General features: G+C 34.0%; 4 protein-coding genes across 7 annotated transcripts; all 4 read left to right on the top strand.

The window, feature by feature from the left end:
* Nucleotides 1–138: 138 nt before the first annotated feature.
* Nucleotides 139–2980, top strand: LOC102629606 (tropinone reductase homolog At5g06060-like). Of its 2 annotated transcripts, none has more exons than XM_025101601.2 (5): nucleotides 139–307; nucleotides 429–636; nucleotides 1723–1939; nucleotides 2032–2189; nucleotides 2607–2748. In XM_025101601.2, exons 1-4 carry the CDS (start codon nucleotides 219–221, stop codon nucleotides 2181–2183), a joined length of 666 nt encoding a protein of 221 aa, XP_024957369.1. In that variant the 5' UTR covers nucleotides 139–218; the 3' UTR covers nucleotides 2184–2189; nucleotides 2607–2748. The 2 variants fall into 2 exon arrangements, with proteins under 2 accessions (XP_024957369.1, XP_006486406.1); XM_006486343.4 differs by having other exon boundaries at nucleotides 140–307; nucleotides 2032–2138; nucleotides 2607–2980.
* A 6720-nt stretch (nucleotides 2981–9700) lies between these two features.
* LOC102629888 (protein phosphatase 2C 37) lies at nucleotides 9701–12218 on the top strand. Its single transcript, XM_006486344.2, has 3 exons — nucleotides 9701–10789; nucleotides 10908–11231; nucleotides 11333–12218. The coding sequence occupies exons 1-3, from the start codon at nucleotides 10343–10345 to the stop codon at nucleotides 11798–11800; spliced, it is 1239 nt and encodes a 412-aa protein (XP_006486407.1). The 5' UTR covers nucleotides 9701–10342; the 3' UTR covers nucleotides 11801–12218.
* A 5346-nt stretch (nucleotides 12219–17564) lies between these two features.
* Nucleotides 17565–21490, top strand: LOC102630176 (protein HESO1). 3 transcript variants are annotated; one of them, XM_006486346.4, is made up of 9 exons: nucleotides 17565–17784; nucleotides 18085–18232; nucleotides 18715–18879; nucleotides 19204–19382; nucleotides 19465–19560; nucleotides 19765–19834; nucleotides 20266–20396; nucleotides 20507–20617; nucleotides 20732–21490. In XM_006486346.4, the coding sequence occupies exons 2-9, from the start codon at nucleotides 18094–18096 to the stop codon at nucleotides 21176–21178; spliced, it is 1338 nt and encodes a 445-aa protein (XP_006486409.1). In that variant the 5' UTR covers nucleotides 17565–17784; nucleotides 18085–18093; the 3' UTR covers nucleotides 21179–21490. The 3 variants fall into 3 exon arrangements, with proteins under 3 accessions (XP_006486409.1, XP_006486408.1, XP_052296069.1); XM_006486345.4 differs by having other exon boundaries at nucleotides 18075–18232; XM_052440109.1 differs by lacking the exon at nucleotides 17565–17784 and adding an exon at nucleotides 17791–17935.
* A 329-nt stretch (nucleotides 21491–21819) lies between these two features.
* Nucleotides 21820–26698, top strand: LOC102630683 (probable methyltransferase PMT11). The gene is made up of 9 exons (XM_006486347.4): nucleotides 21820–22639; nucleotides 22977–23126; nucleotides 23224–23494; nucleotides 23924–24034; nucleotides 24597–24756; nucleotides 25118–25375; nucleotides 25462–25584; nucleotides 25897–25974; nucleotides 26138–26698. The coding sequence occupies exons 1-9, from the start codon at nucleotides 22007–22009 to the stop codon at nucleotides 26343–26345; spliced, it is 1992 nt and encodes a 663-aa protein (XP_006486410.1). The 5' UTR covers nucleotides 21820–22006; the 3' UTR covers nucleotides 26346–26698.
* Nucleotides 26699–27141: the final 443 nt, after the last annotated feature.

The following is a 27141-nucleotide window of genomic DNA, read 5'->3' as shown; positions in this document are numbered from 1 at the left end:
TATCTAAATCATATAAAAAAAATTCACTAATATAATTAAACTGCATGGGGGTCTTTATGTCTTTTAACCTTAAACCGAGGTTTTTGCTAAAAAAAATTTCACTTACCGACACTTCTGTTATTGAGAGCATTCCAAAATAGGACTAGAATTTTTCCATTGACCATATCGGGTTTATAAAACAAATCCCTCCACACAGAGTGAAGTAGAACAAAGCGGCCATGGCAAATGCAGAGAGCAGTTTCAAGAGCTCAAGATGGTCGCTCAAAGGAATGACTGCTCTTGTCACCGGTGGCACTCGTGGAATTGGGTCCTTAACAAAACGCTCTTTTTTATAATTAATTTAATCACTGAATTAAGCAAAACTCTTTTGGCTAAATGGCTTATTGGGTTTTATTTATTTATTTATGTAATTTTATAAATGTGTTTAGGCAAGCTACTGTGGAGGAACTGGCTGGGTTGGGTGCTGTGGTACACACATGTTCGAGAAACGAAGTTGAGCTTAATAAGTGCTTAAAAGAATGGCAAAGCAAAGGCTTCGTTGTTAGTGGGTCAGTTTGTGATGCTGCATCTCCTGATCAGAGGGAGAAGCTGATTCAAGAAGTGGGTTCCAAGTTCAATGGCAAACTCAACATTTTGGTGAGTGTTTGCATCAGAAGTGTTATTTTTGAAGGGTTAATTAGTAGTATTTGCCCATGTGCTTAAGTTTTATATTGATGCATAAAAACTTGAATTTTTCACTTTTACTGTTGGAATTGCAATTAGTTGATTAGTTTTAAGCTCTCTATTGATGATTTCATTTGGTTCCATTTAGGCCTTCTATTTTGGTTATCTGTTAGCACCTTGTAAGGCCTGCACTTTGTTATCAAACCAAATTGAAAATTTCATGTTTTGGTCTCTTACACAATTGACAAGAGTTCCCATGTTTGAGCATGCTCATATGGGTGGGGAGAGAATTTAGTTTTCTGTTATGTTTATACCTAAAATCGTTAAAAAAAATTTAATCATTTATGATATTTGGGAATTTAAGCATGTATTTATGTTGTATGACATAGATATTTTTCGTTTTAGAATAATTCAAATCCATGGTTGGATCAATAATACAAGTCTAGTTCATGTTGCCCTAGGTGATTGATTGACAAACTCATACAAAAATGGACTTTGATATGTAATTTTTGAGTTATCAGAATATGGACTTAGCCGTTTTAACTGTTGGCCAGCTTTCTTATGATTTTGATATAGCCTTGTAAAACCTGAAGTCATTCTGGATTTCACTACAATGGGACATTGTAAATTGGCTTTTGTTTGCAGGAGAAGTAGAACTTGATATGGTCCAAGAGCCGCTATTGTTCTCATTGTTATGCTACTTTATTTTATTTTCTATGTAGTGCTCTATGAATTTTTATCGGTTATAGGGGGTGGGAGGTGGCTAGGATACTTTACTCGTTACAACAATTTTTGTTGATACAAAGTTGGAGCCAAATTTTACAGTATTGGAATAAACTCGTGGCTACTTAATGGACTAATGCTTTGCAACAATACTTTAGCCATTCTTGAAATCAATCATGAAACGATGTTGGTTTTCTAAATCTATAATGGGGAATGTTTTCTTTCGTTTTTGGACCCAAACTTTAGATCATACTATTTCTTCTTTTTTTCTTTTTTTCTTTTTTAACAGTCCCCTTACCTTTGAGGGACATTTACATGATCTTATTGGTTTTTTAGGTAAACAACGTTGGAACTAATATCAGGAAGCCGACTATTGAGTACTCTGCTGAAGAATATTCGAAAATAATGACTACCAACTTTGAATCCACATACCATTTGTGCCAACTTGTATATCCTCTTCTTAAAGCATCTGGAGTTGGAAGCATCGTGTTCATTTCCTCTGTTGGTGGTCTCTCACATATAGGGAGCGGATCAATTTATGGAGCAACTAAAGGTCAGTTACTGATCTGGTGATAATAATATATAGGCATGAGTATCATGTGTGAAGATGTTGAAAGGCTTTTATTTACCACTTGTTATCCGCAGCTGCAATGAATCAACTTACAAGAAATCTGGCTTGTGAATGGGCAAAAGACAATATCAGGACAAATTCTGTTGCACCGTGGTATACCAAGACCTCACTAGTAGAGCATGTAATGTTCTCTAATCTTCTTGTGACTATTATCTTGAAATTTTGATTTACGGTAACACTTCTTTTCATCAGCTTCTCTTCTTTCCATTGATATTCTGAAAAGTATATTGAGAAAATTGTTCAAAACTTTGTATTTTGCTGTAGATCTTTGGTAGGAGTAACACTTGTCTTCTTTTATTCATGGACTAATCGAACCTCAGTTGCCCTGAATTTAAATCTAGAACAAGTTGAGGTCTTTTATTTGATTACTAGAATCGACTGAAGTTAGGATGCAGGCAGCAAGTACCAATTACTAATTGGCCAAAATTTACGAATTTAATATAATATCTTGTGCTGATTACCCTAAGGTGCTTAGGGGTTTCATCTTTCATGGTTTCACCTGATTGCAGTTCGTGAATATCAACAGTTATATTAAAAAAAATATAAATATAAACCACCTTCATTGCCTGCATATTTCTCTTTCATGCAGTTGCTTGAAAACAAAGAATTTGTGGACAAGGTAATAGCTCGGACTCCTCTTCAACGTGTTGGAGAACCTGAGGAAGTTGCATCTCTGGTGGCATACCTTTGCCTTCCTGCCGCTTCTTATATCACGGGACAGATTATTTCTGTTGATGGAGGATTTACTGCGAATGGTTTTAACCCTGGGATTAGACTGGATTTCTAAAGATTAGCTGATTTTTTTTTTTTTCCGCACAATGAACTCAGAACTTGTGTTGATTGTTCATGCCCCTAAGGCCTTGTGGCCATTTTGGCATTTTTTAAACTTGTAGCTTCTTTAGTTTATTCTTATGTTGAATGTTGAGAAATTTAATAGAAATCCTCCTGTTGCTGCAGTTTCAATGATGAGAAATGAGCTATTGGTGACACATATACTCATGAGGCCGTAACACTCCCCACAAATTGTCATGCAAATATCAATTGCTTCGATAACATTATCGGAGCAACTGAGCATGAAACTGCAAGAGAAACATCCCCTCTGCCTCTGCCTCTGCTTCTGCGAAGAAAAAATATCGTTGAAAAAAATATTTAAAAATATTAATGATTGCATCCCGAGACAGAGTTTGCCAACTATATATACTGCAACCTTCCAAAAACCTGCAGAAAATATCCAGACTTTTTTCTTGAAATATTGATATATTACAATAGAACTTTATTGATACTTATAACTAAAAAGCAATCGGAACTCTTTTTCATGATGTTAGTATGGTACAATTCGAACAACGAATCTCACTTAATATTGAAGAGAAATATATTCTATCCCAAGCAGGAAGCCAAATAGTCGAGTCCCAACAACTGTTGAGACTCGAACTCATGCACAGAAAATATCTAAACTTGCAAAAATTTTGGTGCATAACTTTTAAGGGAGATTGTTAATTTCCCCCTTACAGTAATCAATATATATTATTTTTTCTCCTATTGTTTTTATAATGGTAAAAAACCCCCTAATAGTATAAATTTACAATATTATCCTTATTTTCAACTACTCTTTTATTTATATTTATTATAAACTAAATAAATCACATGAATAGAAACTAAATAAAAAATTAAGCATTAAAAATAAGAAATATATGTTTTGATATGAACAAAAAAATTAATAATAAATTTTTTTTATACTTATTTATTTTGTGAAAATTTTCTTATAATAAATATATAAGAAAATTATTAGTAAAATGATAAAAAAATTATTATAAGAAAACTTGAACGACAAATAAAAATTTATTATAAGATAAATAATAAAATATTTTGGCTATACTTTTTATATTTAATTTTAAAATATTACAAAATGTATTATTATAAGAAAATGTTCACAAAATAAATAATTACAAGAAAAAATTTTATTATTTTTTTTGCTCATATCAAAACATATATTTCTTGTTTTTAATACTTAATTTTTTTATTTAATTTCTATTCATGTAATTTATTTAATTTATAATAATGTAAATAAAAAAGTAGTTAAAAATAATGATAATATTATAAACTTATGCTGTCATGGGAGGTTTTGGCTATTATAAAAACAAAAAGGGAGTAAATAGTATATGTTAATTACTGTTGGGAAAAAAGTGGCAATCCCCCTAACTTTTAATTACCTCGTAACATTTCTCTTTAGAGATGCTTCTTATTACTCTCACGTGGCATGCTAATCCTCGCACGTTTCATCTTCGGTAACTGGCGACTTGTACATCTCTATTTTTCGTTTTAAATTAAAGGGTTAATTATCATTTCGACGCATAACTATTATAAAATAATAAATCACTATATCAATTATTGAAATATAATATTTTTATTAAATTTCCGTTATTGTTATTAGTATAATGACGGTGCCACACTGACGTCATATGGACAACCAAAATTATATTTTCATCAAAGAAAAATTAAATTTATAATTAAATCTTATGGTTATTATCCTTTCAACTGTCGCATTTATTGTGAAATAATAAATAATTACAAAATTATTGAAAGATAATATTTCACAATATTAACTTTTTAAAAAATAACAATTTATTACATATCCATCAATTTACAATTGATCACGCCACAAATCAATTGTAGGGGCAATATTTTCATAATTATCGTTGTAAATATAAGCGGCAATGATGTGTGTGTTTTATAAGTGAACTAACGAGTCAACTAATAAAAGTAGTGAAAATACAATAATTTTTTATTTATAAAAAGTTAATATAATACAATGTTATCTTTTAATAATCCATATAGTAATTTACTATTTTATAATACTTAAAGTATTGTGAAATAATAACCCTAAGGGTGCGTTTGGGATTGAAGTGCTGTTACTTTTAAATTGCAGCTGCTGTGAAAAAAAAGTTGTAACTATAAAATAAAAGTTAATAATATGTAATAAATATAAATTTAAAATAATAATTTTGACAAAATTATTAAAGATACAATAGATTTTTCATTAAACAAGTGAAAAATCATATTAATATACCTTCCAAACTACAGCAGATATTGTATAGTATTTACCAAATATTTTAGTGCTGTAACTTTTAAGTTACAGCCCAACCTCAATCCCAAACACACCCTAAATTTTAAAAAACCCAAATAATAACAATGTAAAAGAAGTGTAATATACATATATGTATCTATATGTATGTATGTGTGTGTGTGTATCGCTAGGAATATTAATAGATCAAGACCAGGGGCGAAGCTATGAGGGGGCTAATCTGGGCTGTAGCCCGGGTTAGTTTCTTGAAAAAAAATTAATTATTTTAGATTATTTTTACTTGTCTAGTGTATTTTAATAATTTTATTTGTACAGAAAAAAAGTTTTGAGAAGTAATTGAATATTTAAAAAAATCTAGCCCACCCCAAAAAATAGTGTTAGCTTCGCCACTGATCTAAGACAAATGAAAAACAAAAAATCAAAGGGAGAAAAAGGCCTAAGCACTATTTGATTGTCCAAGTTCAACGATTTTGAGTTCCATTCAAAAATTTTTTTTTTTACCTTAAATGCATTTACTTAGTTAAAAAATAATAATATTTATAACAAAAATGATATATGTAGTAAAAAATTTGTTACCGTTACTGGCTTTATGTAGAAAATGAATCTTGAAATTGGGCTCAGTATAAAAAATATCTTTTAGAAGCACACATACCTCCAAGGACCGAATCTATTAAAAAATTTTTTTTACTGATTTTACCCCAAAAAAAAAATTAATTTATTAGTTTTGACTGTGGATTTTTGGTCCATACATTAATGTTGTATTTATTAAATCTCTAATGCTCACTTTCAGTCATTCATAGGCGAAGTAATAGATATTTAATAAATATCACTAACTATCAATTTATAAGTTACCTGTGACTATTTTAAAGTTAAGAAATGGGATCAGGCTATGGTACAATTATGGTACCATACCATAATTACATTCGGTTGTTAGATGTAATTAAATTGTTAGGGTCCATTGACATTCAATAATTGAATGTAACTGTAACACAATATCACAATTATACCACAAGTTTCTCATAAAAAATAATATAGTTAGTTATGGTGCTAAAGTAACAATGCAACAATAATAATATTAATCAAACGCCTTGGCAATTAAGTTATAAAAGCTAAAATAAATGGAGCCAGGTGTCAAAAATGAAAATTAACAGGTCTTAGCTGGTGCAATTTGGCAACTAGCAATGTTGTTTGATTTGTGTCAAGCAACGATGAGTGTAGTGTGCAAATTACCTTTTACCATTTACGCTGCCGAAAAAACAAAACTGTGGGGTTGGGTCAGCGACGGACGACGGGACTCGCTGACAGTAGCCTCCTCAGTCACGTGGCCTTTTTGTTTGCGTCACATCATGGAGTACAGCCTTTGCTTTACAGCTTGCACCTCCAACGTGGCGGATGCACAGGACGGGCAGGGACTTAATTGAATTCCTTTTCTGTCCCACCTTTCGGATAATTGATTATTCATAGAGTTTGTGCGTGAATGCCCTTGGTAATTAAATTGTGACCCTACACGTGTACTTTTTAGTTCCCATCTCGTTTTGTCGTCAACTTTGAGGATTTTTAGCAAAGTACTCCTACACGTACTTCATTAATTTGAACTCCAGTTCTATTATATTCATTTATTCGTGACCTATAAATTTTATTTTTAAAACTTCTTCAAGGATGTTAAGAGATAATAAAAATAAAAAATAAAATAAAGAAGTTATGATCGTTTAATGAGAAACGCACCGTTAATTATGATTTTACAATAAAGGAAGTGTTGCAACAATTAATGCAGTAATTGAATTTACCTGTTCGGTTTTCAAAAATTGATGCCATAAGAAAAAAAAAACAATAGTATTAAATATTAAAAACGCTATACTTGCTAAATTAACATATGGTGGAGCAAGCATCTCACCAAATTGTCGCATGCTAAGAGATTAATTAACTCATAATCTCTCAAACTCTATGATTAATAATTGTAGAGGTGATAGAATTTGATGTGATTTTGATATAAATAACTAGGTTTGGGGTAAATGGATTGTGTCCATGTCATCCCCATCAATACTTGTATCAGATTAGAGTTTCAAGTTTTGACACATGAAAATAATGACATTTTTGCATATTTACCAAAACATCTAAAGATATATGTGACATTTCATTGTTTGAGCTAACATTATATGAGTTTGGATGTTATTAATTATTTGAATAAGTATAATTTTATCATTTCAATAGGTTTGATATAATGTATAAAATCTTATATAATATTGTTGATACATACAAATAAGTTAATGAATGGGTGATATTCATGTAAATTAAGATAAATAAATATTATGTGGATTAGTGTCTCGTGTTACATGTGTAGCAATATTAGCTAATTATTAAATAAAACATAATGTGTTATTTGTATATACTTTATTTCAAGTTTTTATTTATTTATTTTTTTCGTATGATTAATAAATAGATTGTGTCTGTATAAAACATAAATCTCACACGATCCAAATACAACTGTTAACACAATTTGCTTTCTTTTATTAAAGTATATAAGGGTCGCATGATTATAATTAGAGGTGTTCGAAATCCAATCCGATTTATTCAATCCGTCTGATCGGTAAAAATTTGATCTATAGATTGGTAAATTGGATTGGATTAAAATTTTAAAAATCCGCAGTCAGTAGATTGTATATGAATTTACAAAAGTAAATTCATAAAAATCCGCGAATCAAAAAAAAGAAATACTTATTTAATAAAAAAATTAAACTTGTAAATGTGGCATTAGTACTTATTCATAAATAAATAAGTTAAAATATATTTGCATTAACACAATATTATATTTTATCCGATAATAATATAAAATAAAATAATAAAATAAATGAATATAGTTTCTTAAACAATTAATTTTCATGTATCGATAGATTTTTTCTTTTTGGTGTGTTATATTTTAAAATTTTGAATGTATTTTCAAGCTTTATTTAAGTAAATAATTTATTTAAATCTTATTTAATCTTGAATTTGATCGGTATGAAAATTATTTTTATATTAATTTTTTTATTTAGTTAGTTTGTGTTTAGGACGGAATTAAAAATTTTTAACCCACAAACTAATCTGTAAAATAATGAATTGGATATACATTGGGTCATATCTGCATTCGATTCGCAAACATATAGATTGGATTTGTATTGAATTTCACCAATCCGTATATTAGATTGGATTAAAAATTTATAATCCCAAAATTATGGATCAGATATGGATTAGTGTCCAATCTGTAAAATTCAATCCGCTAACACCCCTAATTATAATAACATCAATTAACATCAAATTTTGTGCGCCAATATTCTCATCGATTTATATATTTTATGTAAAGGGTAAGGGAGTAACGAGAAATAATAGAAGGGGTCACAATGTGAAAATAAGTTTAATTGGGGTAAAATAGAAATACAGAAGCTTATAAAGGTCGTTAAGCAAATTGTCAAAAACAGGGTTTCCTGTACAACAACTTTCTAATTTGTGGAAGAGGGGCGGTGAAATTTTATAATTTCTGGAGCAAGCAGTGGTTGAAACGTGTAAGAGCGCGAGGAACGATAGGCGCACATTCAGATCCACGTCAGAAGAAGACACGTGGCTAGTGAACAGCTACCGAACCTCAGATATTCTGCAACGGGGTATCGACTTTGACATGCGGTCCCACACGCGTCAAAATCTACCTCGTTACGCTTACGTAGACGCCTTCATTACACAACTGGTAGCGACCAGAATAAAGCGGCAAACACTATTTCTCTTCCCGCCACACAACTATTGCGCGTCTTCTCACGCTCCACTAATGCCACTCACAAATAATATTTGTCCTTTATTTACTTTGGTGTTGCATAAAATGATTATCCTATTTATAAAGAGTAATATTATAATCATAAATTATTGTACAAATTTTATTAATACAGATGGTATGATTCAATATTTTTAATTTATATAATTTATTTTTATTATTTAATATTTTTATTTAACTAATGCGAAATCAATTTATATAAAAATTTATGGTTGTATCATTACTCATTTATAAAATATTAAAAATTTTATTAGACTTAAAATGTGACAAGCATCAATCTGTGTCAAATTTTTTGAAAAACTATAAAAATATAAAAATCTACCAAACTTTAAAAATTTGATTTAGTATTTAAAAGTGTTAAATTATTTAGAAAATAAATTTGTGTATTTACAGGCTCAACATTAAGAATATCATATATAATTTAATAAAATGTAAAAAATTTCACAAGTCTTACAACAACAGTTTTTAAATCTTGAAATAATTTGTAGTTTTTTTATTGTATTGTCATTTAAAAAGGAGGATAAATGAAAAAAAAAATATTAGCAAAGCTAGTAATGACAAATATTTTTTCACTTCATTAATGAAATTAAAAATTTAAGTTTTTTTATGTATATTATGAAGTTTTTTCGGGCACAAATATGTGAAAATATATACAATTGATTATGAACTCACATATTTATATTGGAAACTATAGGATCACAAAATCAAATTACGAGGTCCTCCTAGATTTACGAATTATAATTTCCAAACAAAAAACAAATTGTGTTGCTACCACTCGCAACAGAAGCGTTTGGAGAGAAGAATCAAGGCCGAATCTCGTATTCCACGATTGCGCCACGTGGTGATATCGTATGCAACAGCTGCTTATTTTATGGACACAAAAATACGAACAATGAATACGGGGCCTTTTCTCTTCGACACAGAGCGAGGGCACTGAAAAGAGGAGCGAGAGATGACCACATGCGTGTCAGAAAAGGCCGGTCGTTTCAAGCCGGTCGTGTCCAAACCTCATTGGCTAACGTAAACAGAGCCCTAAAATGCCAATACACGTGTTGAGATGAAGGAAGAGAGAGAAAAATCGTGTGCTAAATGGACGGTTAAGATAGTATATTTCATTCAGTAAATCGACGTCACGACAACTGTACATGTCTGATACCTGCCCGTGACGGTGACGGGTAGGCTGCCCGCAATTACGTGGTGGGCCCCAGGTAAATTAGAGAGAGAGAAAGAGAGGGTCGGCTTCTATAGAAAGGCTTTTTAACGGGACCTCTCCAATTCAGCAAGAGATCTCTCATTTATCTTTTGTCTCATCTTTGTCTACGCCAAGGTATTATTCAGTAGCAGCTCTCTTTGATAGATAGCTACTTAGCGCTAAGGAAATTAGAATTGATTGAAGTTTTTTCATTTTTTTGGTCGATCATTTTTCTCGGAGCTCTTCACTTTAATGGCGGGGATTTGCTGTGGAGTAGGTTGTGAGAGTGAACCAGCGGTATCAGTTGAGCAAAGCTCACGAGCTTCTAGACGGAGGAGGCTAGAGCTCCGTCCGTTTAACTTGGTTGCAGACGTGGCAGTTTTGCCGCCGTCAGAAAACGATCGGAAACGAAAGAAGCTTGAACTTTACACTGCCTTAACAGCTGCACATGCTCGAGAAAACACCGAACAGAATTGTGAAGCGAAAGATTCAGAGCGAGGTCGTACCGTAAACAAGGAAGAATTAGTCGGGAATAATGAAGCGGCTGATGATTTGGTAAATGATAACCCCAAGTTCGGGATGACTTCAGTTTGCGGTAGAAGACGAGATATGGAGGATACTGTGTCAATTCACCCGTCGTTTTGCAAGCAAAATCGCGCTCACTTCTACGGCGTGTTCGACGGTCATGGTTGCTCACATGTAAGCACTTGGCGCTTAATAAATTAATATGCTCGAATCATTTTTACGTGTTATTGTTGTTATTATTATTATTATTACAACGTTTCTAATTTTGCTTGTTTTATATTTTCGTTTGTAGGTGGCGATGAAGTGTAAAGATCGGTTGCATGATATACTTAGGGAGGAGATTGAATCTTGTAACGTTGTTGAAGAATCGGTGAAGTGGAAGCAGACAATGCAGGCGAGCTTTGGGAAGATGGATAAGGAGGTGCAAGATTGGAGTGTGAGTTCCAAGATCTCTAACTGCCGCTGCGAGTTACAGACTCCGCAGTGCGACGCCGTTGGATCTACTGCCGTCGTTGCTGTCGTCACTCCTGAAAAGCTTATCGTCTCTAACTGCGGCGACTCTCGTGCTGTGCTCTGCCGAAACGGCGTCGCGGTTCCTCTGTCCAACGATCATAAAGTGAGTCAACTATTTGATAAAAGCTGAATAGTTATCCAATGAAATTATGACGCGTGGATTTGTTCTCTAACTAGTGTGCTACTTCTCTCTGTTTGTCCCAGCCTGATCGCCCGGATGAGTTGCTTAGAATCGAAGCCGCCGGCGGCCGTGTGATTTACTGGGACGGCCCGAGAGTGCTTGGCGTTCTGGCGATGTCGAGAGCGATCGGAGACAATTACTTAAAGCCGTATGTGATATCGGAGCCGGAGGTGACCGTGACTGAGCGTACGGCGGAGGATGAGTGTTTGATTTTGGCGAGCGATGGGTTATGGGACGTGGTGTCGAACGAGACGGCGTGCAGCGTGGTGCGCACGTGCTTCCGAGCTCAGAAGGCGGCGGCTGCAGCTTCACCACCCGGATCGCCGGGGAGCGAGGTGGCAGTGTCTGGTCAAAGCTCTGACAAAGCTTGCTTGGACGCGTCAATTTTGTTGACCAAGCTGGCCTTGGCTAGGCGTAGTTCGGATAATGTCAGCGTTGTGGTGGTCGATTTAAGGAGAATCAAAAGTCAAAAGCAGGGATTAAGTAGTTAATTAAAATGAGTTATATATATATAATACGCAAAATTAAGTGACTGATTTTCCTCGAGAAAGTTAAATCTTTAATATAATTGTGTAACTTGCAGGGGTTGAAAAATAGTGTGATTGATTTGATGATGCGCAAGGCTTCTAACTTTTGTTTTTTTTTTTCTTTTTTGGGGGGTTTCCTGTTTTTCGCTGGTTGTGGTTGTGGAGAAATGTTCACAAAGCTGCAAGAAGATTTGCAGAAATGGGGACACACTAGTAGTACTTAGATTGGTGAATACTCTTGTACAAATTACTTTAAATCCAAAATAGGATTGAATCTTAGTTTGTCAATTTTTGCCCAAATGATTTGGATTTGTTCTCCTGTATGCAATTTCTAGCCTGGTTAATCAACAAATCGGTGATCTAACTGACGATATTATGCCAACTAGATTAACAAAATTGGTGTCTATTGTAAATTAAAATTTGTAATGCGCACTCGAAATAATCTTTCATTGCAAAGACAACCTTTTAGGTATCGATGTGCAGACTTAAATAGGCTGGTTTTTGGATGAAAAATCTTTAAAAAACTGTGGGTGGAAAGGGGGATCGGGTGGTTTACTTACCGGTTTTTGCAGGTGTTTTGTCTGTTCACTTCACCTAGTGTTGACGTTTAAATAGGATGATGTGACAAAAATGAATTGTACAGTAAAATTTGTATGATGATATTTTCTATACAAGAATAAATCCTAAGTGGGCACAAAAAATTATGGTTATAACTTAGGCTAATTATCAATAACAATAAATTATATATTGTAATAGATAATAGTTTCTTTACATCATATTTTTGGAAACTTGCGTTTTATGTCGTAATAATTTTCTGAATTTTTTTTTTAAAAGGATATGTTACTTTTTTAAAATTATATTTATTCCTTTTATTACTATAACACTTGTATTAAAAGTAATTAACTTAAAATAATAATTTAGGATGTTAAAGGAAAGAGGATGAAATAATTATTAATATTGTAATATCACATAATATTGTATAATAGTTCATTCTATTAATACTCCGTTAGTCTTTTTTTTTTTTTTTAAACAAGAAAGGAGTTTTTTTTTTTCCTAATAAATGGATATTACATTAATTTTAGGTTATTTGAAGAATTTCAAAAGTTGATAATTTTTGCAACAAATCCCACGTGGTGCGTGTCCTTTTGGTTTCCCAATTTCGTAAAAGATGATGAGATGAAAGAAAAGAGTGAGGGGAAAAGAAAAGAAAGATAATCCAATTAAAAGAAAGAGGAGAGGTCAAGTTGACGATTATGAAGAACAAGAATAGAAGTCGTGAGATTGATAACTGATTAAATTACATGATCCGACCGAATTTGATTCTGACAACATGTGTAGGATTGTCAATATGTAATCGACACGTTGCGTTTTGGTCCCTACTTGCCTTCGCTGGACTCGATTTTGTAAGATTTTTGATGTTGATTGGGGGGGCGGTGGTGTCATCAATTTGCCAGTTGCATTTGCTTTTTGCATTTTGCCCATTTGCTTCGAAATTTTAATGATGAAGATTACTAGGATCACTGTTTTTGTGGCAATTATTGCTTGGTACGATTCGGCCAATGTGGCTAGTAAATTGACCCTTCGCTGGTCGGCCATTTTGCTCTCCCTTTCTGCTGCAGCTGCACTGCCCACCTTTTTTTTTGGTTCATTGCGTGGTGTGCCCCCTAGTACTTCTCCCATCATAAGTTTTATAGATCCCTTTTTTATTATTATTTTTATTATTTATTATTATTACGTGCTATGTTTTATTTGCAATACGTACAAAAAAATATTTGAAAGGTATGTACACAAGTTGGAGAAGGTTTTGGGAGATGGCCGTGGGAAAGATTTGTACCCAACTCTTTGAAAAGTGTATTATTCAATCAAAATATCTACATATGGCTGCACATAAATTATTCAATCGAAATTCAATTCAACAGTGGACTTTTTATTTGATTCAGTTCATTGTGGTAATTCAAGTCATTATCAGTTCAATTTTTTATTAAATCAAATCGTTATTTGACCATCGCTGGTCAGGAGACAAAGACATAACAATAATTGAATGAATAAATTGGAGAATATCATGCACAACAGAGGGATGATTAATTTAATTTAATCAGATGCTCATTTGTTTTGGGGGTCCGGCTATGGTAACCATACCATAATTGCTTTCAATCGTTGCATCTAGCTTATGGTAACAACTGTAGCTGAATCTAATAGTTAGATGTAATTGTGGTATGGTACCACGGTTGCACCGTAATTTTATCCTTGTTTTGGAGCCAAATTGAGACAGCAATCTTAGGGCCTGTTTAGTACTGTTTTCAAACCTCTATTTTTATTCTTGCTTTATAAATACAATTGAAAAATACATTTGGTGGGCTAAACTCATAAATAGATTATAAAACAAAAAATTCGGATTCGGTTTCCCAGTTGTAAAGTTGAAAACGTGTTTAATGTGTTTTCAAATGAATTTACAGTTTACACTAAAGAACAAACTACATAACAAATCTCAAACATCTCTGGCTCGTATTCTCTTCGTCATCAGCTCCCAAAGTCCCCGATCTAAACTCTCCGCTCTCATTATCACTCTCTTCTTCCTCTTTCTCTAGATCTACAGCACATATCTCTCTCTCTAACTCGATCTGCCAGTCCGTTGTTGCTGCTGTCTTCAATTGGTATTTGCTCCAGCTACTTCCAGTCCATCGCTGCTGCTGCTGCTGCTCTTCCAGTTCGTTGCATGTTGCGCTTTGTTTAATTATGGACATTCATCATTACGTAATGTAATTGAGCGATGCTTTGGTGTTTTAAAAGCGTGATTTTTAATTTTAAGGGACATGCATAATTATAGTTTATGTAAGCAACATCTAATTCCAATTGCATGTTGCGCTTTGCATAATTTTATTCGACGAGAAAATGCAAGTGATAGGTTATTTGGGGACTTTGATGTGCAAGATTTGGTTACCAACGATGAAGGAGACACTAGTAGGCCACTTACTAATATTGATTTATCTCCAACAAGTGTCGCAGAGATGAATGCTACAAGAGATGGAATTGCAGCTTTTATGTGGCATGATTACATACGTAATGCATAATGTGTATCATGTGTTTTTTTATAATTATTTTGTTTAAATCATGTGTTGTAATATATATCTTAATTATATGGTGTAAAAACAATGACAATGTCAAACTTTTTTTTAATTAATGTTAATTCTTAAACTTTATTATCATGTAATTTTTTATATTAAATTTAGTTAAATTATTTTGTTGTATTTGTGTGTATTAGCTAAATAATTATTTTATGACTATAAATATAATGTAAATGATTATTAAAAATTGTTTTTGAAAAAAACATTACCAAACGCATATTTTCTGTTTTTATTATTTTCAACTGTGCCTATCAAACGCATATTACTGTTTTCAGTTTTAAAATATAAGATACTGAAAATGATACTAGACGTATATTTAAATTCAAAATACAGCAACTGCAAAACACCATTTTCATTTTCATTTTTATTTTCAAAAAATACAAATTCAAAAATAATACCAAACAAGCCCTAATGTTCTAAAAAGATTTCAAATTTCAAAACACCCGCAGTCTCTTCTGTGTTGTATAAATCTTAAGCCCAATTAAATTGCAGCCCACCCCAAATTGCAATCTTGTCTATGCTGCTCCTGTCATATTTTCAACGAATATCATTTCACGATGCAATTAGTTTTCAAATTTTCTCGTGCTGCATTTACTTTTCCAATACAAATGGGTCATATTCCTCTATCCTGAGAAATGACCACAAGTAGGAGCTTTTATTAATTTAGAATGCGTTTGACATTGAAGTTGGATAATTGTAATTAGGGGTGGGAGCTAACTCGTTCAACCCGTGAAACCGACCCAACCCATATGATTTTTTACGGTTTAGGTTGAATTGATAAAACATACGGATTGGATTGAGTTGTTAAATTTTTCAACCCAACCAGTCAACCCATATATATATATATGTAGTGTTTTGTATTAAATAAGATTTTAAATTTATGAACTTGTTTATTTCATTAATTATGTACTAATAATTTGATTGTTAAACTTTAAAATGTGGATTTGTTGTAAGAATTTTAATGTTGTATTTTTTTATTTTTTAATTAATTTATTTATTTTTGCTTAATATTAAATTACACTATAAAAATGAGTTTTTTCAAAAGTCTAACTTAATCGACCCAACCCGCAGAACTGTGAGTTAGGTTGGGTTGAGATATATAATAGGTTGGGTCGGGTTGAATTTTGTCAACCCGTTCTATATGCGGGTTAGGTTGGGTTGTTTATCAACCTGACCCGTGTCCACCCTTAGCTGTAATTTTTAAACTACATTATTAAAGTGTTTAATAAATACTATCAACTGTAGTTTAGAAGTTATATTGATATGATTTTTCAGTTATACGATGAAAAATCTATTATATTTTTGTCAAAATTTCTTTTTAAAATTTATATTTATTACGTATTATTAACTTTTATTTTATAATTATAGATTTTTTTTTTCACAACAGTTGTGGCTTAAAAATTACAGTACTTCACTCCCAAAGAAAACCTTACTTGCTCTCCTTATCTAATTCAAAAAGATTTTGACACATAATTTTGGAACTCTAATTTTCTGACTTCCAATTCACTCGTGAATACCAAAACCGTAAGGGGACTGAATTTGAATGAGGTTCTTCCGGAATTAATTAAACCAATTTTTTTTTTTTAATTTCTCATCTTAAAGTTATTTAGGCATCGATCATGTTTTTCATATTAATCAAAAGTAGGCAAAAAACTAAAGCAAAAGATAAAGACGAGTACACTTGTCATGTTTCTAAACAATCCACCAATGGCAATTGCTAAATAACCCCCCCCCCCCCCCCCCCCAAAACCCAAATTAAAAAAAAAAAAGACCACATTATCCAATGAAATTAACCCTAGCTACGCTTTAGTTTGTCTTTTTAATTTTAAAAACTTTACTTTAAAAAACCAAATAACAACAAAAGTTTTGATTATAAAATTAAATAAACATTTATAACCATAATATAAGTCATACAAAAAAAAAACACTTACTCAAAGAACTTTTATCTTAGTATTATTATTATTATTTGTTATTTGATATCTTTAGTTTTTTTTTTTTTTTTGGTAGAATATCTCGAGTAGTTTGCTGATCAACAAGCCTGCCGTTCTTGCATTTGATCAATCAATCTTATAGGTATTCAACAATAACTAAGTAAATTTTCAAGGACATCATCTAGTTCTATATAAAACATTTAGATTAATCAAAATCTCACATAATGCCGGCCTTAAAGCATTAAAGTTTAATTAATTTGACATAAACTATGTATTCTTTGTTAATCTGAATCACCATACTTGATGTTGTACACATAGCACTACTTTACAGTATTTGTAGCGTGCCTAACCTTGAATGGTTTTTAATTGTGAAATAATCATATAACGCTATACAACAAGATTAGTTGAAATAAATTGTACATATATATGGATTATAATATTAGCATGCGACAATGTATAAAATTTCTATTAAATTAAGGGAGGGTAACTTACGGCCCTCTCACTATAACAATATCACTAATAAGACTAGATACTGTTGCTGTGAGAGGCGCGAGTTACGTTCAGCGTTAAATCAATTCTCAACTTCAGCCCTCAAATTTATGATGCTTTGCTTTAGCTTTTTCCCGCTTCCTGTACGGTGTATTTATTTTGAGCAACGAGCAGTCCAGTCCGCGCACAAAAATACAACTACAATAAAAATATTAAAAGCGAAAGTGGAAAACCCTTCCCGCTAAGCAAAAAGCCCAATTTGTACGCCAACACACATTCTCTCTGGTCTTCATTCACACACCGTGTGCTCAAATCAATGCGACTATAGACTGTCGTTGACTCGATTTTACACTCCTTCTGCGCTCGAGATTCGTGAAGGCTTTCAATTGTGTTATTACATCCGGTAACGTTAAATATTTACAATTTCGGATGATTTTATTTATTTTTGGTTGATCTGGTTTCTTTCTTGATTATTTCTTTTGTGGGTTTGCTTCTGAATGTAATTTTGGGATTTGGGTTTGCGTGAAGTTCCACATTTTGTTTGATTTTGAGCGGTAGAGTTTGTGGTTTTTGTATGATGTTTTGATTAATCTTAACTGGGTCTTTGTAAATTTTAATTGAGAATTGTGAATTAGCAAGCTTTACCAGAAATTCTCGTTTCTGAATTCTGACTTGTTTAACTGCCTACTCCAACTTCTTTCAGTGAATAAAAATGGGCTCTTATAATGTGTTGGAGCCCATTCTTAAGGATATACTTGGCATGCTCAATCCTTTACGGGAGGATTGGGAGACACGAATGAAAGTCATCAGTGATTTAAGAGAAGTTGTTGAATCTGTGGAAAGTTTGAGAGGTAATTGTGTGTTTCATGTTTGCGTTTATTTGTTATACGATGTTCAGAGAATATGAATATTATGGTGCATTTCTTTTAGCTAAAATCCTTTATGTATGAATTACTTAAATTTCTTATCGTGGATGTTCAAATTATTTTCAGCTGTGATGGGGCTACAGTTCTTATGATTGTTGATAAATCCATAGAATTTCCAGTGATTTACCTCAGTCAAAGGAGTTTTGCCACCAAGGTTGATTTTGGGACACGTTCTGTAGGTTTTATAACGAAATGAATCTTTTACACTATTTTCTGCCCCTATATGCCTTGATTAGCATAAAAGCTTTTATTTCCTAGGAGGGTAGAGAAGGGTGGGTTTTCTTTTTCTACCCCCATCTTTGTTGAGTCATTATAAAATTGTACTTCCTTTTTACATGATTTATTTATTTTTATTAGAAGTTTCTATGATTAGCATTATAAATGCAGTGTTTAATTGGTACAAATAGGTGCAACTGTGGAGCCATTTGGATCGTTTGTGTCAAATCTCTTCTCACGCTGGGGAGACCTGGATATCTCCATTGAGTTATCCAATGGTTCGTGCATCTCATCTACTGGAAAGAAGTTGAAACAAAGTTTACTAGGAGATTTACTGAGAGCTTTGAGGCAAAAAGGTCTTTTTGTTTTCTGTTATCTCCCTTGCACACATATTTTAAGAACAATCCATCCTGTACATCCATGTACTTTTTTGCACTTTCCTCGTTTTTATGCTTTTTATTGCATGTAACACCGTCTTGTCGCTAATGAAACAATATCTTTTAATTGAAAAAGGCAATACTGCATTAGCAGCAAGGAGCGTGACACCAGTGTTCGCATCATTTTTCCATTTATTCTTTCATGTGGAGAAGAGGGGTGGCTTTATGTTGCTTCTCTTTATGGCTTAGTTCTATCTTATAAGAATACCTCCTTAATTGTGTACTGACAGCTCTGAGCTGCAGGTGGATACCGCAGGTTGCAGTTTGTCGCTCATGCAAGAGTTCCCATTTTAAAATTTGAGACCATCCACCAGAACATCTCATGTGATATTTCAATTGATAACCTGTGTGGTCAAATCAAATCAAAATTCTTGTTTTGGATCAGTCAGATAGATGGACGTTTTCGTGATATGGTTCTATTGGTACGTTCTTAGGGTGCAGCAACAGTTGCTGCATTGGGCGGCGCTGATCTTCTGTCTCATCTATACCTTCTTGCTTATGTAGGTCAAGGAATGGGCCAAAGCTCATGACATCAATAATCCTAAGACTGGGACATTCAACTCATACTCTCTCAGCTTGCTCGTTCTCTTCCATTTTCAGGTGATGATTACTATCTTTATGTCTGATATCAATAGAAAGAATTTTTAAATCCAGGGGGTTTTCTGTTTAAGCTCTTCCATGCTATACATCTTTGTAAAATGTTTTATGTGGATTTTTTTTGCTGGAGGAACCATGATTGGTTATAACCAGAACTTCCATTTTCTTTCTTTTCTTTCCTTTTTTATTTTTTACCTTCTCTGGCAGACATGTGTACCTGCCATTTTACCTCCCCTAAAAGATATATATCCGGGAAATCTTGTTGATGATCTTAAAGGTACGTTCCGTCTTTATGTACTTATTTGAAATCTAAGCTAAAGCTTCTGATCGATCACTTCTCTCTTTGTTGGTTACAAAAGTAATCCTTAGAAGGTTATTCAGGTTTAAGGAACTAAAGATTCATCTGCTAAAAGGGGAAATGATGATTTAAGGTTTATAATACTTATGTCTATATGCTCAGGCTAAAATGCATATTTTCATATTACATTTCATGGTTACAATAGCTACATTTTGTTAGAAACAGCATTTGCAAACAAGCATAGTCTCCAGGCCTTTTTAGCATATTTGCATCCAACCACAGCATGAAAGCCATCCTGAGAATATATTTGAAATTTAAAAAAAAAGAAGAAATGATTGTGAAATACTGAATGTACTATTTCAAGGGATTCATTGCTAATAGGAATGATTCTTCCTATGTTCTTCATGCAGGAGTGAGGGCTAATGTAGAGAGACAAATTGCCGAAATATGTGCCTTTAACATAGCCAGGTTTAGCTCTGACAAATACAGAAAAATCAATCGAAGTTCCTTAGCCCATCTTTTTGTTTCTTTTCTTGAAAAGGTATTCATTCCTGTCATGTTCTTTCTTTTGATCTTTGCGGGTAATGCTAAGTGCTCACTGGATGAGTCGAGGATGTTATTGTATTCTTTAATGTTTCTATGATTTTGCAGTTTTCTGGGTTGAGTTTGAAGGCTTCCGAGCTAGGTATCTGCCCCTTCACAGGTCAATGGGAGCACATCAGAAGTAATACGAGATGGCTGCCCAATAATCACCCATTATTTGTAAACTCTCCCTTTCCTTTTCGATTGCTTCTTATCTTCTGTCTTCCCTTAACGATAATCACAACTCTCCCTTCTTACTGATTTAGTTATTTGCTGATTCTAATGGTTGGTTAGATTGAGGATCCTTTTGAGCAGCCAGAAAATAGTGCTCGAGCTGTAAGTGAAAAAAATTTGGCAAAGATATCCAATGCCTTTGAGATGACCCACTTCAGGCTCACCTCAACGAATCAGACTCGTTATGCTCTCCTTTCCTCATTAGCCAGGCCATACATATTACAGTTCTTTGGAGAATCACCGGTTAGGTACGCGAACTACAACAATGGGCACCGCAGAGCTCGCCCTCAGAGTCACAAGTCAGTGAATTCACCGTTGCAAGCTCAACATCAATCTCACAATGCAAGGAGAGAAAATCGTCCCAACCGACCCATGTCCCAACAGTCTGTGCAACAACATCAAAGCCAACCCGTGCGTCAGAATAACGGCCAAGTCCAGCGAATATGGAGGCCGAAATCCGATGGATCGCAACAGCCAAGTCCAGCAAATTTGGAGGCTGAAATCTGATAAATAGATGGCTTTTGCTGACGGTTTTTGCTGCATAAACACTTGTTAAACGCCTGTATTTGACATCCACAGGGAGAGATGAAAGTTTATTGAGACAAGGGCAGTGTATGCTCTGGACATGAAATTTAAGTTACATATGAAATTAGTATGTGCATGTAAGCACGCGAGTGAAATTTTTTCTGGCAGGGGTAAAGTACTTGGAAAACCTAGCTTGGTGTGTTTTGTTTCTAGCAAGTCCAGCAGCGGTGAACGTTCGCATTATGGCCCATAAACTCTTAACAAATGTAAGGCTTTTCACGAGTTTTCGCAGTATTTTGACATGAAATGGTGTTGTTGCTCACAGCAAGAAGAAGAGTAATTTCTCTGTACTGAAAACAAAAATGGAAATTAAATTTCACCGGATCCAATTAAGTTACAGCTGACTGCAACTTACTCCTCTTACGTGAATAATAATACAGGGGTAAGATTTGCATAATTTTTGTGAGAGAAATAAATTACGGTTTATTATAACTGAGCATTTGCCAAGTTTAACAATTAAGTTGTTTATTTTTATCCACGTCAATAATAAAATCCTTTTAATACAGATTTTTTATTATTATTATAGACGTGTGTGAGTATAAATAAATGTACTACTTACATTATTATTTTCAACAATAGATCAACGAATGAAGAAAGATCATGGAATCACCGCCAAAAACCTCACTCACCCACACCACACTCCAAGGCAACGCTAACGATCCTTGAACAGCTCGCAATCACATGGCTTGGCCATCGTAATTGTAATTGCGAAACACCGTGCAATCTCTGCTGAGATCTATCGAACGAACAATGAAGAATCCGCTCTCGAACACGGATCTCTTCAAGCTCTCGGCTTTGCTCTTCGTCTCCTTTACGTTCTTCTACCTCGGAAAGCGTTGGTCCGATGGCAACCAACGGATCCTCTTCTTCTCCTCCTACACTTCATCACGCACCTCCCAACAGAACGGCTACGTTTCGCTCTCCCCCAACCTCAACAAATCCTTCGACATTTCCTTTCTCATTTCGCAAAACCAGTCGCTAGCCTCACCGTATATAGTTCCCTCTCCTGCTACCGTCGATCCTCTTCCTCCGCCTCCTCCGCCGGAGAGATTTGGAATTGTGAATGAGGACGGAACGATGTCCGATGACTTTGAGATCGGAGAGTACGATCCGGATTTGGTGGAAACGGAGTGGAATGGGGACAGGAACGGGACGGAGGCGACCAAGAGCTTTAAGATTACAAGGTATGAGATGTGTCCGGGGAGTATGAGGGAGTATATACCTTGTTTGGATAATGTGGAGGCGATTAAGCAGTTGAAGTCGACCGACAAAGGGGAGAGATTTGAGCGACACTGTCCTCTAAACGGTACCGGATTGAATTGCTTAGTCCCTGCACCTAAAGGTTATAAGACGCCCATTCCCTGGCCCAGAAGTCGTAATGAGGTATTAAATTTGAAAATCGAAACTTTCTAGTGATTAATTACTTAATAATCGATCAATTAGAATGGGAAATTTAACTGCCTGCTTTACTTTAACATCTTCTCAAATTTTCCTTAATGTATGATTCTAGATATATAAATATCAAGTAAATTGTTTTGAATTTTCTGGATATGGTAGCCCTTGTAAGCATGGATAAATATGCACTTATATCAGATTGCAGATAAATTTTAAGAATATTTATACAAAAGCTAAATTTGGTGATTGGTATTTGAGATCTGGTTTGTTGATTACCTAATCTGTTTGCGTGGAGGTTGCTTAATTGGAATGCCACTTTTTGTAGGTATGGTACAACAATGTTCCCCATTCGCGACTAGTTGAAGATAAGGGGGGTCAAAACTGGATTTCTAAACAGAAGGATAAGTTTAAGTTTCCCGGAGGTGGTACACAGTTTATACATGGGGCAGATCAATACTTGGATCAGATTGCTAAGGTATTGAACTTTGAAATTTCATTTTTCTTGAGGAAAAATTACTGATTGGCTTAGTATATTGCTTGTTGAATTTCATTTTCTCATCTTTTATTTGTAGATGGTCCCTGATATTACTTGGGGTCATCATATCAGAGTTGTCATGGACGTCGGATGTGGCGTGGCAAGTTTTGGTGCCTATCTGTTGCCACGAAATGTGATAACTATGTCCATAGCTCCAAAAGATGTTCATGAGAACCAAATTCAATTTGCTCTTGAGCGTGGAGTGCCTGCAATGGTAGCAGCATTTGCAACCCGTCGATTACCGTATCCAAGTCAAGCTTTTGACTTGATACATTGTTCAAGATGTAGAATCAACTGGACTCGTGATGGTATGCATTTCCTTATGAACTTTTTTTTTTTTCCCCTAGTCATTAATTACCTTAGAACCGCTGCTTTCCTTTTGGCATAAAAATTCCCATTGGGCCATGTGAAGGTTGCTGGCAGCTTAACTACTGAATTCATGGTGAAACTGTTGATTTAGAATGTTGTTTTATCTTGTTTTTCTGTTAAGAACTTAAGAGAATGCACCCCGACATTTAACCTTTGGTATGTACCGGTAAAAGTGTCTCTGTTGTGTCAAGTTCTTCATTTTTTTGACCCCACATGAGAAGGTTATTTGTTTCTTTTTATTTTTTGTTTTGTTTGTTTGCATGATGAAATTATGTTTCTTCTATAGATTGTATAACTAAGTTATTTGTACTTTATTACTGTGATATTTGTACTTATGCCATATCTTCTGATTCTACTTTGTGGTGAAGATGGGATTTTGCTTCTTGAGGTCAATCGGATGCTTCGAGCAGGAGGATATTTTGCTTGGGCGGCACAGCCAGTTTACAAACATGAAGAAGCCCAAGAGGAACACTGGAAAGGTTATCACCATTTGAAATCTCAATTTGTATTAAAATTGCTGGCCTGTTCTGGTGAATGAATAACTCAATAGGGTATTGCAAGCTCCAAAAGTTTTATGTTCACTGTTGTAATCTTTGCTTTCTTAAGGGACTGGAATCACCTTAATTCATAAGTTGTTCAGATGAAGCGTCGGTCATAGTCTCAGACGCTAAATTTTTCTTGCCCAATCTGGCTGCCAAGAAATTGGCAAGCCAAACTAAACAACCATCTGTCACTTTTCACTTTCTACAATCTGCAGTTGTGTTTCCAAAGTTGAGCACTTTTGAGGAGTTGGAGATTAGGAAGAGTGTGAGTAATGTTTCTAAGTGTTATGCTAAATATCTTTTATTAGAAAAGAATATGCCGTGTGTCTTTTTCCTTACTAATGTTTTGTTGCCATAATCAGTTTTGCCAAGGTCAAACTCTGAAGCTTTTGCATTAGTTGGCCTGAGCACATAATTGTCCATACTATGAATACCAGTAATAGACAATTATCCAGGTGTTTGGAGTACCTAATTGTGTTTTCTCTTTTATTATTTTCAGAGATGCTTGATCTAACCACTCGGCTTTGCTGGGAGCTTGTGAAGAAGGAGGGATATATTGCAATATGGAAGAAGCCTACTAACAACAGCTGTTATCTAAACCGCGAGGCTGGAACCATACCCCCATTATGTGACCCAGATGACAATCCAGATAATGTTTGGTATACATGCTATTCTACTTTTTTGTTAATGTGAAGATGTGTGATAATCATCTCCTGTAATGAATGCCTGTACTTCTTCATGTTCCTTTCATGGTAGCTGGCAACCTGAAATAAACTTAATATGGATAGTGGATATTATGTTTAGTGTTGAACCTTATTTGTATAAACTAAATCTCAGAAACAATTCTTCTGTATCACCAAGTTGGCCTTCATTAGGACATTTTCTAAAGGTTATTCTGGTCTTTTTCTGCATCTAGCTGAAGAGTTGTCCTTTAGCAGTTTTTGCAATCAATTTGCTTTCATATTTGTTTTGAGGTCTTTCGTGTTATCTGTTAACAGAATTCTTTGCATGATTATTTAGGTATGTTGATCTGAAGGCATGCATCACTAGGCTTCCTGAGAATGGATATGGAGCTAATGTTTCCCTGTGGCCTGAGCGTTTGCGAACTTCACCTGATAGACTTCAGAGCATACAGCTTGATGCCTTTATTGCTAGGAAAGAACTTTTCAAGGCTGAATCAAAGTACTGGAATGAGATAATAGAAAGCTATGTTCGTGCTTTACATTGGAAGAAAATGAAGTTGAGAAATGTATTGGACATGAGAGCTGGCTTTGGAGGGTACTATTTTTGTCTCATTCTGGACACTAAAGAAAAATTTTCTTAGAAATGTTCAAAATTTTATTGTTTATTTTCTATTTTGGCAGATTTGCAGCAGCATTAATTGAGCAAAAATTTGATTGCTGGGTTATGAATGTGGTTCCAGTTAGTGGGTTCAATACCTTGCCTGTTATTTACGACCGCGGACTAATAGGAGTTATGCATGATTGGTAATATTCTTGATTCTTCCTTGAAACTAACTGATTATAATTGATCAGATTGTGTGATAGTTAGACAATACATTACAGTGGGCATGTATTCTCTCAAAATGCTTGGACCCTCACCTCAGCCATCTCCTCCATAAGACAAGTTCTTGACATGATGAGTTTTTTCTGGTTTTTGGTGGAATGCATGTCTTGTATCTGTTTCAACGCTATTTCATCATATGCATTTATATAATTGGATTGAGATCGTGAAGCTATCAGTGGTTGACCTTGATAATAACAAATTTCAGTATACATGAATTATATGATGTTTTTCAGGTGCGAACCATTTGATACGTATCCAAGAACCTATGATCTATTGCATGCAGCTGGCCTTTTCTCTGTTGAGAGGAAAAGGTACACCACTCCTGATTTAAGAATTACCTAAGTATGGTGCATTCTTCGTTATATGGATTAATAAGGAGTTGCATTTCCTTACTAGAAGTTTCGGTGTAATTCGGGAATTTGATTCTAGTTTTAGTTTGGTGGTTTTCTTACCTGATTTATCTCTTCATACCAGATGTAATATGTCTACTATCATGCTTGAGATGGACCGGATGCTCAGACCTGATGGACATGTATATATTCGTGACTCAATTGATGTCATGGATGAACTTCAAGAGATTGGGAAAGCTATGGGTTGGCATGTGACATTGCGTGAGACAGCCGAGGGACCTCATGCAAGTTACCGGATCTTGACGGCCGATAAGCGCCTTCTGCATGCTTAGAGCAATTGGATTCTCTTCCAGACTTCCATCTGTTTTTGGGGAGACTGTAAAATTAAAATTAACAACATGGAGTCGTGTCTCTCCAATACCAAGATAAGAGAGCGAAGATGCTCTACCAAAAATTTATTGCACAGACGAAGAGATTGAAAAAAAGAGAGAATTGTTTCATTTGTGTATTTATATAGTGACATCTGATCCATTTTAGATTACGTCTTGTTTACTAATTATTTGGTAGGTGTAGACTTTGATATAATGAGAGATTGGGCAAGTGTTCGTGTAATTTAGCTGTAAAACACCAAGCTTGTAGATGCAAGGTTCTTAAATTGTTATGTTTGTAATATTTTTTTTCCTCACCTGTATTGATCGAGAATTACGCCTGAAGCTCAATTCTTGGCCCCCTCTCAGAACAAATATTTTTGGAAAATGGCACTTGGACCCAAATATTTTTGGGAAAGACGTGTGCTGACTGGTAGGACGGCGTGTATAAGTTTTTCTTATAATTTTTAGACGGGTGGGGAACCTATTAAATTATTTATTAAATTTTTTTAATTAAATTTTTTATTGGAAAAATATAATTTTTATTGCTTTTTTTTTTGGTTAAAATTTAATAATCTACTTATTTCATAATTTTTGGTAAAAATAGTAAATTTTTAAAAGTTGTTTATTTCATTTTCTTTAAAAGTTGCTTAATTTTATAATTTTTTTTATTTTAATTGTAACTTTTAAAAGTAGGTAGAAAATTATTTTTTATAAACAACTTATTAAATAAGTCACTATTCTTTTTTAAAGTTTTTAT

Source organism: Citrus sinensis, chromosome 4, assembly GCF_022201045.2.
Source record: "Citrus sinensis cultivar Valencia sweet orange chromosome 4, DVS_A1.0, whole genome shotgun sequence".
Classification (NCBI taxonomy): Eukaryota; Viridiplantae; Streptophyta; class Magnoliopsida; order Sapindales; family Rutaceae; genus Citrus; species Citrus sinensis.
The sequence above is the reverse complement of the archived record's forward strand: the minus strand, read 5'-3'. Positions and strand labels throughout refer to the sequence as shown.

Excerpts from the sequence above, each read along its gene's own strand:
- LOC102629606 (XM_006486343.4), top strand. The coding sequence starts at position 219 with ATGGCAAATGCAGAGAGCAGTTTCAAGAGCTCAAGATGGTCGCTCAAA. Across the intron at positions 308-428 it reads GGTGGCACTCGTGGAATTGG|GCAAGCTACTGTGGAGGAAC; the intron begins GTCCTTAACAAA and ends AAATGTGTTTAG. Across the intron at positions 1,940-2,031 it reads AATTTATGGAGCAACTAAAG|CTGCAATGAATCAACTTACA; the intron begins GTCAGTTACTGA and ends TGTTATCCGCAG.
- LOC102629888 (XM_006486344.2), top strand. The coding sequence starts at position 10,343 with ATGGCGGGGATTTGCTGTGGAGTAGGTTGTGAGAGTGAACCAGCGGTA. Across the intron at positions 10,790-10,907 it reads ACGGTCATGGTTGCTCACAT|GTGGCGATGAAGTGTAAAGA; the intron begins GTAAGCACTTGG and ends TTTCGTTTGTAG. Across the intron at positions 11,232-11,332 it reads CTCTGTCCAACGATCATAAA|CCTGATCGCCCGGATGAGTT; the intron begins GTGAGTCAACTA and ends TGTTTGTCCCAG.
- LOC102630176 (XM_006486346.4), top strand. The coding sequence starts at position 18,094 with ATGGGCTCTTATAATGTGTTGGAGCCCATTCTTAAGGATATACTTGGC. Across the intron at positions 18,233-18,714 it reads ATCTGTGGAAAGTTTGAGAG|GTGCAACTGTGGAGCCATTT; the intron begins GTAATTGTGTGT and ends TGGTACAAATAG. Across the intron at positions 19,383-19,464 it reads TTCGTGATATGGTTCTATTG|GTCAAGGAATGGGCCAAAGC; the intron begins GTACGTTCTTAG and ends TTGCTTATGTAG.
- LOC102630683 (XM_006486347.4), top strand. The coding sequence starts at position 22,007 with ATGAAGAATCCGCTCTCGAACACGGATCTCTTCAAGCTCTCGGCTTTG. Across the intron at positions 22,640-22,976 it reads GGCCCAGAAGTCGTAATGAG|GTATGGTACAACAATGTTCC; the intron begins GTATTAAATTTG and ends CACTTTTTGTAG. Across the intron at positions 25,585-25,896 it reads ATAGGAGTTATGCATGATTG|GTGCGAACCATTTGATACGT; the intron begins GTAATATTCTTG and ends GATGTTTTTCAG.